Here is an 18,742-nt window from a genome sequence, read left to right as displayed (position 1 = left end):
GTTTAAGTTCATTAGATTAGCGAAGTTCATTTGGTTATTAGACTCCTTGTGTTTTCTTCCCCTGTATTTAAGTTTCCCTCACCCTTTGTGTTTCATGCTTATGTCTTATGTTATCAAGTTTGTATTATCATGTCTGTCTCATGTTTCCTGTTTTATTTTGAAGGAGTCGTGTGTTCTTTGTTCATTGTATTTAGTTTCACTTCCCTTGTCCTGTCATTAGGCTCATGTCAGTCAGCTGTTCCTCCATGTGTTCCCACTTCCCCTAATCACCTCCTGTGTATTTAAGTCCTCTGTTTTCAGTGTGTCATTGTCAGGTTGTCTGTTGTTCCACGTCATGTTTCTAGGATTTTCCATGTTTAGGTTTTTTGCAATGTTCAAGGTTTTGTTCTTTACCTTTTGTGTTTAGCATCTAGTTTTCCCAGTTTAGTTGTAGTTAGGTTCTTTCTTGTGTGCATCTGCCTTTTGTTTTTGTACTTTTTATCAGCCATATTAAACGGCTCGCTTTTTGTTGACACTCAAGTTTTGGTCCAAGTTCCTTCGTGTCTGCATTTTGGGTCTGCTCTTCATAACACATACAGTCTGCCTCAGCCAGACTGTGACAGTTACAGATTGTGAAACTGCAGATTTCGTCACTCTTCGACCAAAATTCACTGAGCCACCAACAGAAGAAGACCAAAATGTCACTTCACATTTGCAAAACATTGTAATCCCCCACACTGTGGCTGTCTTGCTTCCACCACGATAAAATCCCACTTCTTGCAGAGCTCTATCTCTCAGTGTACTTCAAGACCAGTTTCCTGTGAAAAACCTCTGTTTTCTTCATTATTTGCTTGCTTGTTACGCACCAGTCTACTTTTGTCGGCTTGTTTCTTTATTTTCATTTTTTCATTTTTTTCCCCAAAATGACCTCTGACAAGAAAGCCTAATTTTGGCTATGCAATACTGAAGAAATGTCAACTTTCAAACACTATCCCAAATTACAAAACGACCCTCTGTAACTTTATGAAAAACAGAAAAGTTTCTGTTTTTCACTTTCTGCAAAAGAAATGTCTGTTTTTTATGACTAAGAAAAACAAACAAACAAACAAACTGGACAGTATGGATAATGAGCTACCAGAACTTTTTCTGTAATTTTACACATTTATTTCTTACAATTTACATCCAAAGAGTCGTGCTGACAGATTTCTTCCTTCACAGCAATTAAATATGTAACTTCTTTACACTGACAGAAAGGAGAGTTTCACTGTGTGAAATACACTTCACACGCGTACACACACGCAGTTCTTTGTCGCCAGCGGCCACGTTTATTTATAGTTTTTGGTTTGTTGTGACAGTACACAGTCTGACAGCTCCGGTCTCAGCTGAGTCCCAGGCTCTCCTCCGCTCCTCTCCCGTCTCACTAAAAAAGGCAGGAAAACTGTCATCAGTCCAAACGCCATCAGCTGTTCTCACCTGCCTCTCCAGCACCGCCCCATTGAGCTCACTGCGCCACTCCTCCCCTGCAGCCGCGCCCGGGACCACACCTCCGCCACACACTGCTCCCGCCTGCTTAAGATCAAAGTGGGCTGTGGGTCTGTGATTTAAAATGAGTGTGACACCCTGGTGTAGAGCTTTTAGCACTTCTAGAAACAAATAGGATTTCGATAATATTAACAAAAAGGCAGAAATTGCCTGGAAAGTACAAATTAATTCCTGTTTTTTACAGAGGTCTGCAGATTAATTCAGCGTTAGCACCCAATCATATCTCAAGTTCCTTTACATTGTGTGATAAAGGTGCTGTGTTATTATTGATGGAGCTACAACGATCTGTCGATCATCCCTGACCTAGAACATGGCAGTATGGGAGAGAATGAACTCCTTTTTAACAGGAAGACAATTTCAGGAGAACTGGGCTAGTGGTGGTTATCTGCTGTGACCAGTTAGGGTGTGTGAGGGGAAAGAGAAAACAAAACACATGAGCAGAGAGGCCATGAAAATCAAACAGGATGAGCCACAAACTACTGCAGAGAGGAGACAAACTGTTATGTTTTATGTACTTGCCCCACAACATGAATACACTCGTGTAATGCTATGTCATATATACATACTGCATTTTTATATGTGGATGTCAGATTGATCAAACCTTATTATACAGTACAGACAATCATAAACTTTACATTTAGGGGATAGGGTTTTCATTGTCAATTGCCCTTACGGTGGACTTTAACAATGTGCACAGCACATACTGTATTATACTTTATTAAGTCCTGTATAAAACCACAGGACATCGGATAAAAGTAGGTTGACTCCGAATCAAACATAGTACAGTATCATGTCATCATTTTTTCTGAACAGTGGCCCAGAGGCAGCAGACAATCACAGATCACCAGTTTTGTACTTCATGATAAACCAGTCTGAACAAAGAAATCCAGTCCCAAAAGCATAATTTCTGTTAGTTACATCTGAATGGATTGAGCCACATTGATAAAATGAGAATAAAAATAAAAGCTACTTTAACAGTAACGTGGAAAGAAATTTGGGGGTTCAGTTGCTTTTGACCATAAATAAAATCAATGCATCTTTCTGTGATGCCTCAGTCTGAGACAGGCCACATGTCACCACTTATATTCAACCTGCTGTGAGCCATTTGCATACTTTAACCAGAGTTTACAGTGCCGTGAAAAAGTATTTGCTCACTTTGTACAAGCTGCAGGCTGCACTGCTGTTGCTTGGATAATCAAATGAGCAGGTGGGACAGAGGGCTGGCCCTAGGTTAGAGACACAAGGCAGAAAGGTATTTTACTGTACATATAATGCCTGCCATGCAAATCAGTGATACCGGAGAATACTCAACCTAGCTGAGAGCAACAGGCACAGCAGTATACTTGTTTAAATCACTGCTGTTCAACTGTGACATCCAAATGGATGTCCAAACACCACACTGCAACATATGTTTGAGGACAAGCAGAGAGTGGCTTGGTAGCTTCTATACACTTCTTTTGAAGTGTGAATCACAGCGATGCTGCAGTGCTTCGGTCAGTCTTGGCATTAAGGCCTCTTTCCAGAGATCAGGACATAAAGCCACAACAGAAACAGTTTGCATAATATTTGCCTGAACTATTTGCAGTAGTTAGCGTGTGCATTCAGTGTGACTCTACCATGTGCTAATCAAGCGTAATTTCTACTGAAGGCTCCGTAACCCAGTGATGAAAATGGTTCAATCTGAAACAGCAATCAGTTGGTTACATTATGCGCCATCGTATGCTGAAACTGAGACTTCAAAGCTCTCAACAAAGAGGCTGAATGAGAAAACAGGCAAGAGAAGAAAAACTAAAGCAAGTAAGAAGAGGTCACCTTTTGCCTTTCTCCTCTGTGTTTGTTAAACTTGGTTAATGATGTTTGGTGACGTTGTTCAATGACTGCATAAAAGTGAACAAATTAAAAGCACCTTTTGCCTTCAGGCAGTATCCGCCACACCACTCAGTTGCTCTAAATCTGACCTTCCCCCCTGAAAGGAATACCAGCACCTTCAGTTACTCAGAGGTTATATTTACAAAATATATAAAGAAAAATATAGGGTTACTGGCCCTAGCATATAGTACAGTCCAACAGCTGTCTGTAAATATTTCTTCCATGATTATCCTTTCTAAAAGTAAATCACAGGGTAAAGATAGCTGGAACGTGACAAGGAGCAACTAGGACAACATGGCCAACAGTGCTGAGCTGCAGTCAACTACAGGGACACAGAGAGACAGAGACAAATGCAAGAAAAACAGGGTTTGGCAAAAATGGACACAAAACTGAGCCAGGCGGGACAGCTACTGCTACAGGAAGTTAAATCAACACCTGAAAGTGGTCGTTGATACAGAGGGAAATAAAAGACAAACTCACTTAAAGGAAGTAGAGACTGTTCCAGAAGAGCGACAGAGTTTGCATTTTCTTCAAAGTGGATGGATGGAGAGGATTTTTTTATTAGCACTGCATGTGGAAATAACAGCTGGTGAAATGCACCAGAAAACTAACCTTACTACCTCTTAATCTCACTTGTGCTATTGTATCTTTGTTTAGATTGCTTTAATAAGCTAACATTGTACAACATTGTTGGCCTATTTGTGGTTCACCTGATGCCAGTATCCCAGGATAACATAAATTAAACCAACAGCACATATTTTGATCAGGGAGCATCAGGTGTGCTGGTTGATAAAATTTGCTGACTTTAAGCTAAGCTGAACTAGCTAGTTCAATTGCTCCACTAAGCTAGCTAGCTAGCTAGTTAGCAAGTAGGCCCGCGACTGACTGCCACTGACTAAGCTGAACTAGCTCACTTAGTGCAGCTAGTTCAGTTCTGCTTAAAAAAATGAAAGGAGCACTTTTTAATCCAAATATAACATCAAGTTAATTAAACATCTGGGACGTTGATCTGGTCAGTTAAGTAGCAGAGGGAGGTGTTAATCAGGTTCAGCTGCTTTGGTGTTAATGAAATTAACAGCAGGTGCACTAGAGGGGCAACAACGAGACAACCCCCAAAACAGGAATGACTAGAAGGTTTATCCCATTTGCAGTTCCAGTATCTGCTCCTTTGTGCAAGGAGGAACAGGATGAGGACTGCCAAGGCTACAAATTGACCTTTCAGCAGGCCACTGGTGTGAATGTCTTTGACACACAATGAGAAACCTACTGGTAGGCCCCATGCTCACTGTCCAGGACCATGAATGGTCTGGGGAGGCATATCCATGGAGTAAAGAACAGGCCTGACTGCCATTAGGTATCAGAAGGAAATCTTTGGACACATTGTCAGACCCTACACTGGTGCAGTGGGTCTGGGTTCCTGCTGGTGCATGACAGCACGGCTTTATGTGGTGAGAGTATGCAGGCAGTTCATGGAGGATGAAGGAACTGATGCCGCTGACTGGCTCCCACGCTCTCCTGACCTAAATCCAATAGAACTCCTCTAGGACGTTTTGTTTCAGTCCATCCAATGTCACCAGGTTGCACCTCAAGCTGTCCATGAGCTCAGTGATGTCCTGATCCAGATCTCGGTGGAGATCTTTAATCTGTTATTAGTAGCACATTGTCAGGAATGCATACACACACATGGGAGCCATGCAAACTACTGAGTACCGTTTTAGGTTGCTGCAATAACATTTCGGCAAACCATGCTGGATCATTTTTTCACTTTGATTTTTAGGGAATTCAGACCTCTGTATGTTCATAATTTTCATTTTTATCAAACAATCTGGCATCCTTTCATTCCTAACACATTACCCAGTCCATATCAGCATGATTTTTTTTCCTATTGACAACTCAAGTGTTCCTGTTTTAATTGGTGTATTTACTAACAGTAGATTTGCATCAATATTACTATCAAACTTTAAAAAAGACTGTAAAGTTTTACATCAGTATGGCAAAATCTTTTTTTAAATAAATGTGGAAGAAAAATGATTTTAAAGGAATACTTTTACACAGTAAGTGTAAATGACAATTACTGGAAAGTAAGGTTTTTTTTACCTGAGTTATTTTTCATTTATAAAAGTAGGATAGTCTTGACATACAATATTAGTAGAGACAAGAGATTGACACTGTCCTTCACTGTCCTAAATCTATCAGAGCCACTCATTACTTCCCTTTTACATATCTATTAGACAACTACATCAGATAAACGATAGTCCTACAGTGCCCTCTTCCCAGAGTTCCCAGAGTGGTGAAGAGACCTTAAAGTGTTCTTTTGCATTGGTGCTGTTATGCACCAGGGCAAGAGCAAACGCATGTGCTTAAAAGAAGATCGGCAAGCCTGCATAAAAATGCAGTAAAGGACATTGGTGTTGAAAAGAGTTTATTCAGCCACTGTCCTTGCTTTGCAGGCAACTTTTCGGATCTTTGCTAATTGCTCTTGCTTCTTCCTCTACGTGGTGAACTTCACTGCTGCTTCCTTTGCTGTTCAGGCACACTACTCAACCAGTTAGCTTTCAGCCTATGCACAGTGTCATCCCCTTTGGTCTATGTGCATGCATGCTTTGGTTGCATACCCAAAATCCTTCACTCTGCAAAACCAGATACCCAAACAGACACAAATGCAGTATCATGAATCCACTTTAGGCTTATCCATTCAATTTCAGCTCTTTCACTTTGCCTTTAAACTTCCATATTATCTACTAACATGGCATCAAAGAGGATCCCTCTCTCTCTTTGTGACTTATAGATCTCACTGAGACTGACAGCACAAAAGTTCAGAGTTCATCCCGCTGGCAGAGCTATAAACAGACCAGAAGTGGTTGATAGGGGTCTTAGACTCTCCCCTCCTTCCATCCTCTCTCTTCCTTTAGTAATATGTCTGTGAAGGTTCTCAGTCATCCAGGTCATCGTAGTCGAAGGAGTTTGCAAAGAAAAGCGTCTGGACTTCTTTAAGTTGCTTGAAGACGTTTCACCTCTCATCCGAGAAGCTTCTTCAGTTCTAAGGTCAAATGGCCGAGAGTCCCAGATTTAAACCCAGTGGGAGTATCCCCCCAATGAGGGACAAAGGACCCCCTGGTGATCCTCTAATCACATGCGCCAAGGTGTGAACACCCACACCCGCTTTCACACCTTGGCACATGTGATTAGAGGATCACCAGGGGGTCCTTTGTCCCTCATTGGGGGGATACTCCCACTGGGTTTAAATCTGGGACTCTCGGCCATTTGACCTTAGAACTGAAGAAGCTTCTCGGATGAGAGGTGAAACGTCTTCAAGCAACTTAAAGAAGTCCAGACGCTTTTCTTTGCAAACTCCTTCGACTTCCTTTAGTAATATGATACTGTTTCAATTAGGGTCCAGTGCCTCACACAAAGATTTGGAGGATTAAGCAATCAGTGCTGTTTCTTACACCAAAGAAACTCATTTGTTTTTTTTTAAGCTTAGACTCAAAAAGATTTTTTTCTGATTAAAACAGAAAAAAAGAACATATTAAAGCTCTAAATGTTGTATTTTGCTGTTCCTTTTTCCTGTGTGTCAGAAAAATAAATAAATAAATAAATTAATTAAAAGCAAATCTTCCAATGACAAGAGCAGCATAAATAACACATTTTACATCTCCTACCAACAGTGAAAAAGACTTCCTAAAAGAAATAGAAAATAGCTTTTAGGTACAGATATATAAAAAATGAATATATACATAACAGAAAATCAAATATGATACACTTGCATAAAACTTGGAGTGAAAGTGCATCTCATGTTGGAGTCCTTCCCTAATCTCAAAATTGAGGTGAAGTCTATTTATGAGGCCAGTAGATTCTTGGCAAGAAATGTGTCACTGTCATGGCGGGTGACACTCTGTTTCCTCTTTTTGTTTTGCCGTTCTTACTCAGGCCGATGAACATCCTTGGGTAGGCAACTGACTCGTAAGCATTGTAGTTGTTGGCAAGGAGCGTCTCTCTGAACTTACACTCGTTGTTGTAATGTAACTGAAAAAGAAGAGAGATTATTGGAAATGCTGATTGTTTGAAGGCAGAGACAAAACAAAGACATGGGGACATTTTGAGGGTATTTCAGTCTGCATTGTTCATTCTGATCATTATCAAACAATTGATTTCTTTCTGACTGCAAGGCTGTTATTGTACAGGAGCTGTCTCAGCCAGATTTTAGACAAAAAAAAATACATTGTGAAATGATGAATGATGTGAGTGCTACAGGACTCGGGACGCCAGGGCCTGATCGGTTCATTTTTGCTCACTGGGAATGATAAGGCGCTACATAACCTCTGCAGTGGAGAGTTAGTTTTAATCATGTCATTGAGTTTTTCAATTCTTATTTACACTTTTAAATATGTCAAAAAATCCCTTTGAAATGCTGTAACACTTCATCTATTTAACTCAGCCGGAGGACTAGCTTTTATTTCACTATATCTTACATTCCCCTCACAAACGTTATTGGGCTGGTCATTGTACAAACCCATCGTTTTACTGTCTAAATATTTTACCTGGAACAACAATGATAATAAAAAACAAAATAAGACATTTTTTAAAAACAGCTGGCTTGATAAAGGAACCATCCTTAGTCCGGATGGTTTGTTACCTTTATACTCAAAATTTATGTCTCTTTCAATTTTCTACAGTATCAAGACAAAACACTGACTTTTCTTTTTTTTGATGAAGGTTGATTGGTGATGATTGGTGCATTTAAACATTTAGCTAGTCCCACAGGTAAACACACCATCCAAACACCATTTATGCTGACCGTGAATGCACATTCATCAGCTGCAAATAATCCAACAAAATTATCAGAAATACTATCAGATGACTGTCTGTTACCTCCTTTTGGAACAATACTATTGAAAACATTAACTGGAACTGGTCATGACTTTTACTGAGAAAGCACCATCAGCAATACAAGCTGGAGCTGGGTGAGCTGTGTGTGTTGGATAAAAGTCAGAATCAAACAGTTTATTGGACTTTTGGACTAATACGATAAATGTTTTCATGAAAAGGTATCTAGAATACAGTTTTTTAATATTTGGCATTAAAATGAGTTTTTAAGAGCAGCTATATGCTGTATGTTGCTAATTATAAATGTTAATAATAAATGATAATTTATTTTTTATTTAAGGCTATAAAAACCATCTCTGCACACAAGATGTATTTATTTGGTAACTGTAAACCTTGAACATGGTAAATGGCCTGTATTTATATAGCGCTTTACTAGTCCCTAAGGACCCCAAAGCACTTTACATATCTAGTCATCCACCCATTCACACACACATTCACACACTGGTGATGGCAAGCTACATTGTAGCCACAGCCACCCTGGGGCGCACTGACAGAGGCATCACCCCTTTTGTACTTATTCCCTGTTTTATGTGAACAGTCTGTAAACAGTGACTGTACCAGTAAACAGTAAGCCAGGTTTTAATTTAATTTTTTTTATCAACACATTTCATACTACTTCTGTCTCACCAAACTAAGCAAGTGATGTTGTAGGATAAATATGACGAATTAAAAGATAAAAAAACACCTTAGCCTATGAATCCTACATTTAAGGTACCCCGTGGCTCTGTTATGCATTGCACTGGCATAATCTGAGTCTATTTGTCCTGCATCTACTTGTTAGATAGATAGATCTTTTTGAAAATAACAATGCCTCCATCCCTCCAGTACAGGAGACTTGAAGACAGGCTGTTAACTGCATGTATGCTGATTCCAATATTTTAACCAATTATATTGTTATTAATTGATTGTTTGATTAAATGATTAAATGATATTTTATTGCTTATCTGACACTGATTTCAATACATTTTTTCAATTAAACAATTATTAGACGTTTTAATCCTGGCCAGAATGAACTGGGTATGTGTATACAGCAGCTTGGATTCATGACTTCAGCATCGCTCCATAAAGCCGGACATCAGAGCTGCATGATACTAAATGTGTATAAGTTTATTTATCAAACCTGTGTGTGTGTGTGTGTGTGTGTGTGTGTGTGTGTGTGTGTGTGTGTGTGTGTGTGATGTAATCAGAGTTTTCGTTGTGCACTCACAGATCCGTACAACTTTCCCCGTCGGTTCATGGCCACAAAAAGTCCGCTGCGAATGCCCAGCAAGGTCACCACTCCTCTCTCCACCGGAGAGATCTGCAAGAGACCTGGAGACAAAAAGCGGCACACTTACTACAACACGCCGGTGTGACGCCCTGCGTGCTACTCCACACACACACACACACACACACACACACACACACACACACACACACACACACACACACACACCCCGACATTGCTGCTTGTGTAAGGAAGTGAGCTGGATGGTCAGACTGAGATTTGAAATTTCGGTAAACACATGTTTGAATTCCACAGAAAACACCTGGCACATTGTGGCGCCGTCATCCCTGATCTTAATATAAGTTAATACACTAACAAAGAAGCCCCTTTAAATATATGTGATGTCATGTCAGGCTTAAAGGAGCTGAATGAAATCCAGCTCTGACATTTTTGAACATGACTGAATATTTTCACCTTGAGAAATGACAGCGAGACAAGAAGTGTTTGGAGCTTGGCTCACTATCCTGGAACACCCTACGCTGAACAGCTCATTTCTGAAAAGGTATCAGAAACACGCGAAGGCTAATCGGACGCCAGCTGATGCGTTTCCTCAGCAGGCCTTGACAGGCTGCTGACCGACTGCGTCTTTTAGTTCCATGTATCATTTTAAAGAGTGTGTCAGAGGCTTCGAGTCCTCGCTTGGGTTTTCTGTAAATATATGCAATGTATATGTAATGTATATCCCTGAGGTTTTACGCCTCGTCTTAGAATAGTCACACACAAAAAAACGAGCTTTCAGCGTCTACGTCCCCGAGAGTTGGCGGGGATTACATGTGACGTGTTGGGTAAACAGAAGTTTGTCATTCTTCGTGTCTGCAAATGATTTTAAGTTGCACGAGCAACGGGACCTAACTTTAGGTCCAGCCTTTAGGTTACAGCAGCACAATCCTACGCACCTACGCTCCAGATGTTGGTACTGTGGCGTGGGTCAGACTATACACGTGCGCGGGTCTCACGGATCAGGTGTGAGGCCCCGTTTTATTCGCAGTTAGAGAAAATGCGATCAATAATAAGTCAGCTGAGGTGACTGCTTCCTGTTCTAAGAACTTCTTCAGTCGTTTCTCTTGAGTTGTCTTTGCTTTTCGTGTCCATGTGTTTCAAACAGAGTCAGAGCAGTGTGAAATAAAGTATCAATCGCAAACTTACTGTAACGATGTTCGTTGTGTACTCCCGTTATTCTGCCATCTGGTAACACCTGAATGTGAAAACCGATCCCCACGTTGCAATAGAGCCGCCTCAACCTCTTAATGCCGAGGAGGTAGTTGCTGTCCCGGCCGCTCTCCTCCCGCTTCTCCCCTGGGATTCGCGCGAGGGACCGGGAGTAAAGGGCCTCCCAGCGGTCCGCCGTGCCGTTCAGGCCGGGAGCGCATCCTGCCAGTCTCGCCACCAGGCCCAGGATCAGGACGGTCCGCAGGGCCGCCAGAGAGCCCATCCCGGCTGCGTCTGTGAGAGCAGCTTCCCAGTGTTCGACTCTCCAGTGAAGAGAGAAGAGCGAGAAGCAGAGCGAAGCAGGCAGCAGCGCCCGGGAGCGACATTGATCTGCATGGACTCGGCAAAGCCAGGCCTCTATATTTATACCTGCATGCACATTACATCACTGCTCCACACTTAGTAAAAATCCACAAAGTACTTCTTCACAGTCAGCCGCACCGAAAGCAGGGCTTTATTCACTTCCAATAATGGCCTTATTATCTCCGCGCAAAATCTTTGGAAAATAAAGCAATAAAAGCTCAATAATGACCAAAAAACCTCTTTGTGCGAGGCTTTCATTATCAGCAGCAGAATATCATAATTTATGTATGGGAGGATGTAAAATAGGAAACCGCCAAGTTAACACACAGGAGACAGTTCTATAAATGAACAATAACAGGAAAACAACACAGGTCCAATTCAACCGAGTGGAAAAAAGAGCGCTAACTTAAGACTGCTACTAGGGAAATCATGTCCCGGGCCCTTATAGAAAACAATGGTACGAATAAATACAGTCTGTAGTATGATAAGTATGCTGTCATTGTTGACCAAGTCTTTATTTCACTGGAACCGCCTGTGTGGTCCGCTATTAATCCATGCACCAGTGTCTGTGTTCAGAATTAAATGGATATTATGAAAACGTCAGTGAAGTTGGACTGGATGGACTGTTCATGTGAGCATGAACAGCCTTGTGATGGACTGGTCTGTGTGGAGTGTTGTCCCTGAATTGGATAAGGAAAGGTCAGGAAATACCTCCAAGAAGTTTACAGTTTTCCTAAAAAGTCTTGAGGCTGTGTGTATGGATTTTATTCAGCTCTGTTCGTTGTGTTCAAACCGCCAACCTTAAAGAGTCGATTTTTGCTTTTGTTTCACTTACTTTTTAGAACTCACCAGCTGACATCATGGCACAATTTCTTTGATCTGACATCCTTGACACTCTTTCAGTCCGTTGCTCTTCTTTTGTTTCAGTATTTCATAAGTGTGATGATTCTTGTTACATTTATGCAGAGTGTTAACATTTCCACGCTCTGCTGTGTCCCATTATGGATCTCATTATGGTACTCTGTTGGAGTACTTGAAGATCTTCCATGTCTTTCAGCCCAGAGCCCTTTGACCTCTGGGCCAGCCTTGTCCTGCTCCTCTTTGACCATGCATGAAACTTTTTCTCATATTCACATTCAGCTGATCTACAATACACAACATAATAGTTTCTTTGTGTGCAGCAAAATAGATCCATGAATGCAGGCAGATCTTAGGCACTTGGTTGGGTATCGATCTCAAATGCAATTCTTCTCCTTTTTTTCATTTTTTGCTGCTCCCTTCCGGGATCACCGCAGTGGATCATCTGCCTCCATCTCACCTCATTCCTGTGGACCCTCCTCTATCACACCAACCCTCTGCATGTCTTCCTTCACTACATTCGTGAACCTTCTGTGTGGTCTTCCCCTTTTCCCCCTGCCTGGCAGAAAAATTAACTTTCCACTGACCCAAAATTATGCAAGAATAGCAAGTAGTCCATAAAACCTTTTGCTTAGTTGAAAAGCATGAAGGGCATCATATACAACTGATGGAATGCTGGGATGAATCCTCAAGTATCAGCAGTGATGGGCTTATTTCAGTGCTTCAGGAAAACAGGTCAACTTTTAGACTGCTGGACCACCAAAGCTACCTTCAGAGTAACTGATGGACTTGTCCTAAAGTCATTCAGCTGATTAGCTGGTGATGCACAAGTAGGCTGCTAAAACCATTGGCTGATGAACTGCAGAACCTATAGGAAAACTTCCTGACCATGTACCGACCTCCAAAAAACTCATAAGAGTGTCTGTCCTTTAGGACATTAGAGATTCATAGGCTGACAGGCTTATAGGACAACAGATGGAATTCCGCAATATCAGTATGGATTTTGGACCTTTTTTATTTTTTATTTTTTTGGAAAATATTGGAAAATATGGAAAATGAAAATATTACAAACCTTCTTTAAAGCTGCTAGACTGTAGAGAAATGTATGTAAGGCAATAAGATGAGACATTTGGCTATCATTATAATTAATCAATAACCAAATTACACCAAGGCACTGAGCCTTTTAGGTAGCTGGTGCACCGATAGAACCTACGTGGGCTGAGATGTGATGGAATTCAGGATCGGCTTTTGAATGAAGACATTCATGTGAACCGTTCACACAGCAGGTCTCCTGCTGTCGCTGTCCATGGTTCTGTAATGTTCTTTTATCGGACTAAAATAAAAGCAGGCTGACATGTTTCTTTTCAGTCATGTTGCAGTTTGTAAGTTATGCCTGACTTTATTTTCTGTTTATGCTGTACTGACATTATTGTGGTTTTTGGTTGCATGTGTGCAGTGAATTATACTAAGTGAAAGACGTTTTAGATTTCACTGGGTGACAGCTGCAGTTCAGAGCTTAAAATGTCTCAGCATTCAACACGACTCATTTGCTCTCTTGTTTATTTATCACTTAGCAGCCCGTGCATAGCATCTTTATGATTCAGAAAAAAAGTATGAAAGTATGTTTCTAATGATCCGAGAGCGCACTCGGTCACTTGGTAATAAATAATTTCTAAAACTGTACAAAGCGAGTTCATCTTCTAAATGTTGTTTTACCCTGAAAACCTGAATCCATGTGACATATCTTGTTTAGTGTATAAAAACCATTCAGATATGAACCTGGAATCATATCACACATACAGCATGTGAAAAGGTGAAAAATGAAAAATGGTTGTGTATCCAGCGTCTTGTTGTGTGTATCCAAACTGGGAAGGAGGTATTTCTTCTGATGTTGTTGGAGCAGTACAGCTGGATGTTGGCCAGCTATACAGCTGCTACTGAACTGGTGCCAGCCTGGATCTATTAAGTGGTGTGTTGTGAACTTTACATTCCTTTCATAAATGATAAATGAGGTAAAACACATGAAGGAAAAATATTTTTTTGTAAATCCTGTAGTTTTTAAGATAATAATCCTTTGAGCAGCATGTGCTTTGTAAAAAATTCCAAACTGACTGGATAATTCCTATTTCCTGACAGTGAGCTGCCTACAGAGGGCATCCAACTGCCTTTCCAAAGTAAGAGTATTGGATGCAAACTCACATGTGTCTGAAACTCAGCCTGTACCAAACGTTCCTTTAATGGGCAGAGGGCCCATGCTTAACATACGTTTATAGTGCAGTTTTACCAATACATGCCTTTCTGGTCACCAGAATACTCTTTAAGACAAGTTTCAGTACTTGTGTAAAGTAGCCATTATCTTCTAGTTTTTTACTTGACTTGGGGTCTCTTTTGTGTCCCTGAGTGTTTTGAAATGCTCTGAAATAAATACAAAAGTAAACTAAATGTGTTGTTATTAATAAAAAGGGACTGATTGCTCAAACCCGTTACCTGACTTAAAGGCAAAATCAGAATCACTTGGCACAGCTTAGTGAGCTGATCATTATGATGATGGGATAACAGCTTTCCATCATTCTCATAAAAAGTGTGTGCATTTGCAGTGGGCAGAGTAATCGTTTTAAACGGTGTTTATTTTTATTGTTTTTACTGTAATAACTAATCATAAATAATTTCTGAAAAAAACACATTATTTACAACTAGAAGGAGGAACTGTGTCCCATAATTTCCAGATTTAGTAAACATGCCCATCTAAAAAGATGGGCTTAAAATCATCTAGCTATTGTGTAAATACTTATCCATTCCCCCCATCAGGCCAGTAGACGTTGCAAATAAACACAACTGTTGTAGGCTGTCTGATAAAGTTTAGTAGATTTACATGGATGGAAAGGACACATCAGAGGAGATTTAGGAGATAACTTTTGTTAAAAGTAGCATTCAGGGAGGGGCAGGGGCCACAATAGGTCCTGACCTCACTGAAGCCCAACGTTCCTGATGAGTAATGTTAGAGTTTCACATTTATGACAAACCATAGCAAGGTGTTGCACTTTCTATGACACAGTTTCTGCTCTGAGAAGGGCCAGCCTTGCTTATCAGCTATGCAGCTTTTGGTCTTTAAAAAAAAGGCTAAATGTCTCAGGCGGCATTGCTTCCTAGGCCCCCTGGGAGGAGGTATTGTCCTGGCCAGGAAACCTTCCGTGCCTACAGGTATAGAATGACAAGGCTTTATATGTAGCTACCGACAGATGCGAGTCAAGTGTGATAAAACCTGAAAATCTAAAAAAGTCCTTTTAATAAAAATTTGCACCGATCATAGTCGTTGTACTTGTTCCTGTTACGGCAGCGTGCGGAGACTGCAGCTGGGAGAGAGGGACGGACAGATTGCCGTGTGTACAGCTAAAAATGAAATGCAAATCCGAGCTTCAATTTCAAAGAGAATCCCCCAAAACAATGTTAGGTACTTGGGTCTGGGCAAATATCCTGCTGTTTTACACCACTTGTCAGAAACTAAAGTTCCTGCTGTGCATTTCACACATTGCTGCCTTCAAAGATCTGTGGCCAATAAAACCGAACATTTGCTTTTTAGGTTTTCCACATATAAAAATAGGACATCTTATATAAATAAAATTTTTGAAGAGATAAAAAACTAAAAATAAACCCAAAACATTTGCATGGTGTCCACAGCTTCATCAGCTGCATCAGACTCAGGTGTGTAAAGACACATTTCTCAGAGACATTTCTGATGAAGAGATGCTAGAAGTACTGGATCGGTACCCTTGTGTTTTATGTTGGAATCAGTCTGTGAGTGGACACTAAGAAACAACAGCACAATGGCTATAATGCTGAAATAGTTAAATCAATAACTTACAACACAGGAACCAAATAAATATCCATAGCATTAGTAAAATATTTCACTTTCTAAACAGTAGACCATCACATTGTAAGAACGCCATACAGCTAGTGAGCACAGTTAGTCTGATTTGATCTTTGCTTCATACTGTGAAAAAGTGCCTCTCTCTGTGATGTCTGCTCTTCGGTGTACTTTTTGTTTGGTAGCGCTTCAACATAGCAAAATATGATATTCTCTTTGTTATGTCAGCTTTTGATAAATGAAAAGCTCTAAAGCTGCTGTACATGCCAATAGTATTTACAAAAACACAACCACATTTCAAAGGTTTTTCTTCTGTGTAAAGTTGATGGTGAAATTACGAACACCTTTGCTTACAAGATGGTAGCAGTTTGAAGACGCATGGAGTCAGCAAACAGCTAATTCTAAGGCTGGGGGTGTGCGAGTGAATGTCTCCTCAAACTGGAGCATTTAGTCTGAGCCCCAGCGCTTCAAGTCTTCTGTGAACAAAAACTTCCACTGATCCAGAGAAAGAATGCAAATCATTCATTCACATCCTCCATTGCTGTCAAGCTACAGTATGTGGCAGGATCAAGGTCCATATTTAGGCAAATCACAGACTGTCCTCCAACTGTCTGCCGACACGTGTGGCTGTCAGGCCCGGCCTTTCCCAGCGCGATGTCGGCGTCTCCGGCGCTCAGCACGGCGGCTGTGGTGATGCGCATGGTGATGTGGCCCCGGACTCTCCCTCAGCCGCTTCACCATCTCATGGTCTTTGTTACCCAGCACCCTAGGCAGAAAGAGCGAGGCTTTGTCCGTGCTTCGGGTTTTAAAGCCTCGCCGTGGCCGCCCTTTGCCGTTGATGGAAACGTACCACTGTCTCTTGGCGCTGGCCCGGCGCTTGCTGCTGCCGCCACCTCCCGGTGGAGCAGTCTGCTCTGTGGAGTGGTGGCGGGAGGCGTAGGTGTTGTACCCCAGCTCATGGATTCGCTCCACAAACTCACACTCTTTGTTGAACACTTCCTAGAGAGGAGAATGGATGTGAGAACGAAGCACGTTAGTCTTCTGGTAACAGGAGCGGTGTCATTCACTCACTCTTTGGTGATACAGACTAAGTTTACGGTCAATTACTTTTCAGCAGCTAAACATGACAATCTGACACTAAAGCAGGGCAGCGGGCCTGAAAAAGGACAGAGGCAGCTCATGTGTCAGGCCCTGTGCTGTCTGCCTGATGTGCTTAAGGCGACTGTTGCAGTGATTTAGTGCTATAGAAATAAAAATGAATTGAGCTGAATTAATGGCATAATTAAGGCATGTTTTGTTATGTTATGTGTTCTCCACTAGCTCTGACCCATTCCCAACACAAACTGTGCCTGAAGCTCATATGTGTCAGCTGTGTGTGTGTGTGTGTGTGTGTGTGTGTGCTAAAGACAAGATTATGATGAGTGCGTACACACCGATGCATACAGCCGTCCTTTATCATTCATGGCCAGATATCTCCCAGAGAAGAGCCCCTTTATGGCCACAACACCAACGTCCACTGCTGTGATTTCCATGATGCCTGTGATACACACAACAGTCACATTTTTGTATTTTTATGTAGGACACGTTTAATAGAACATTAACATCTCTTAAATGTCACTATGTTTCTGTATAAATGTGTGTAAATGTATTAATTTATCTTCTCAGTTATTTAGAAAAAAACGAATTGAAATGAAAAACAGTCTTCTCGAAATGTCTCGAAAAGAAACTCAAACATATAAACAAACTAGTTTTTTCTTGCTTAACTTGCTCATTCAGTTCACCACTCCTCTCACACACACACACACACACACACACACACGTGTGTATATATATATACATATATATATATATATATATACATATATATATATATATATATATATATATATATATATGTGTGTGTGTGTGTGTGTGTGTGTGTGTGTAGCTTTAGGGTCCTGCTCAGTTGTTCCCGGGACTGCGCTCTTCTGAACAGAATCACTGCACCGATTGTGTGTAATAGATAGATAGATAGATAGATATGGCTGGCTGTAATGACATGGGTTCTTTCTTTCTCTCACGCACACACAAAGTGTCACAGCTCTCTGCTTACACGTCTCTTCCTTTCAAAGTTCAATACTCACTGAGCGGGTTGTTTTCATCCAGCGAGCCATCTATTTTGCCGTTAGGATGGATCTGCAGATGATATTTAGTAGCGCAGTAAAGTTTCCTGCGTCTCGGCGCTCCTCCGAGGTGTTCATACACTCCTCCGCGCCCCCGGCGTCTCTCCGATGCCGGGGGTCGCAAGCCTGGCCCGAAGCGCAGCGGGGCCGTGGACTAACTGGTTCCCACAGGCTCAGCAACAGCAGCAGAGCTATCACCAGCATTGTGGCATGGCCGGGAAGCGACAACTGTAGCAAAAAACAGCAGAATTCCTGCCCAACACTCGGGGTCCCATTAAAGTGATTTAAGGGGCCTTAACACAGCCGAAGAGCTTCAGCCCTGCGCGCATCCGAGCACCACAGGCAGCTCTGACAGCACACCCGCCTCCGAGGTGGAATCCTCGTCTCTGCAGCTGAAAAGCCCTCCCGTGGACCCGACTGAGCGCCTCTGCTCAGAGTGAGCGCAGATATAAAAGAAGCTTGTGGCGACAATAGGCTGAACTCCAACCAATTGATACAAAGGAAAAGGGCAGACAAAAAGGTATCGGCCCTGTGTGAAGTGAGAGACAGCGGCGTGGATAAAATTACACAGTGGCAAGAGCATAAACGTCCTAAAAGAGCAATTAGACATCCCAAATTATATAGATATGCTCGGCCAGCCACCGCAACAGGTGAGGAATAAGACTGCCGCTAAACCCAGTCCTCATCTTAAAAACAAAAGCAGAATGCATTCAGCTTTTGAATTCTGACATCCTGAACAACCACAGGCTCCATCTAATTTCTCACGCTGTAAGATTCATTTGGGTCCCCCCAGAAACGACT

The 18,742-nt window shown here is 41.6% G+C and overlaps 2 protein-coding genes across 4 annotated transcripts; both read right to left on the bottom strand.

Moving 5' to 3' along the window:
- Window positions 1-1,155: 1,155 nt before the first annotated feature.
- Window positions 1,156-11,276, bottom strand: fgf4 (fibroblast growth factor 4). Of its 3 annotated transcripts, none has more exons than XM_003456557.5 (4): window positions 10,691-11,276; window positions 9,485-9,588; window positions 7,317-7,416; window positions 1,156-1,399 (listed from the first exon to the last, which is right to left on the bottom strand). In XM_003456557.5, the coding sequence occupies exons 1-4, from the start codon at window positions 10,974-10,976 to the stop codon at window positions 1,305-1,307; spliced, it is 585 nt and encodes a 194-aa protein (XP_003456605.2). In that variant the 5' UTR covers window positions 10,977-11,276; the 3' UTR covers window positions 1,156-1,304. The 3 variants fall into 3 exon arrangements, with proteins under 3 accessions (XP_003456605.2, XP_025754961.1, XP_025754946.1); XM_025899176.1 differs by having other exon boundaries at window positions 1,284-5,033; window positions 10,691-11,275; XM_025899161.1 differs by lacking the exon at window positions 1,156-1,399 and having other exon boundaries at window positions 6,756-7,416; window positions 10,691-11,275.
- A 3,442-nt stretch (window positions 11,277-14,718) lies between these two features.
- On the bottom strand, window positions 14,719-18,343 carry fgf3 (fibroblast growth factor 3). Its single transcript, XM_003456556.5, is given in 4 exon segments — window positions 14,719-16,778; window positions 17,213-17,316; window positions 17,903-18,031; window positions 18,034-18,343. Coding segments are annotated over 4 exon segments (714 nt in total). The 5' UTR covers window positions 18,146-18,343; the 3' UTR covers window positions 14,719-16,409.
- Between the last annotated feature and the right edge of the window lie 399 nt (window positions 18,344-18,742).

This window comes from Oreochromis niloticus, linkage group LG1, assembly GCF_001858045.2.
Source record: "Oreochromis niloticus isolate F11D_XX linkage group LG1, O_niloticus_UMD_NMBU, whole genome shotgun sequence".
Taxonomy (NCBI): Eukaryota; Metazoa; Chordata; class Actinopteri; order Cichliformes; family Cichlidae; genus Oreochromis; species Oreochromis niloticus.
Note: the sequence above shows the minus strand (reverse complement) of the source record. Positions and strands in the feature narration are given on the sequence as shown.

Bases quoted from the DNA above. Each gene is read 5' to 3' on its own strand.
- fgf4 (XM_003456557.5), bottom strand. From the start codon at position 10,976: ATGGGCTCTCTGGCGGCCCTGCGGACCGTCCTGATCCTGGGCCTGGTG. The intron at 9,589-10,690 runs GTAAGTTTGCGA...TTTTGTCTCCAG, and splicing joins ACACAACGAACATCGTTACA to GTCTCTTGCAGATCTCTCCG. The intron at 1,400-7,316 runs GTAAGAACGGCA...TGCCTTTTTTAG, and splicing joins AAGGATGTTCATCGGCCTGA to TGAGACGGGAGAGGAGCGGA.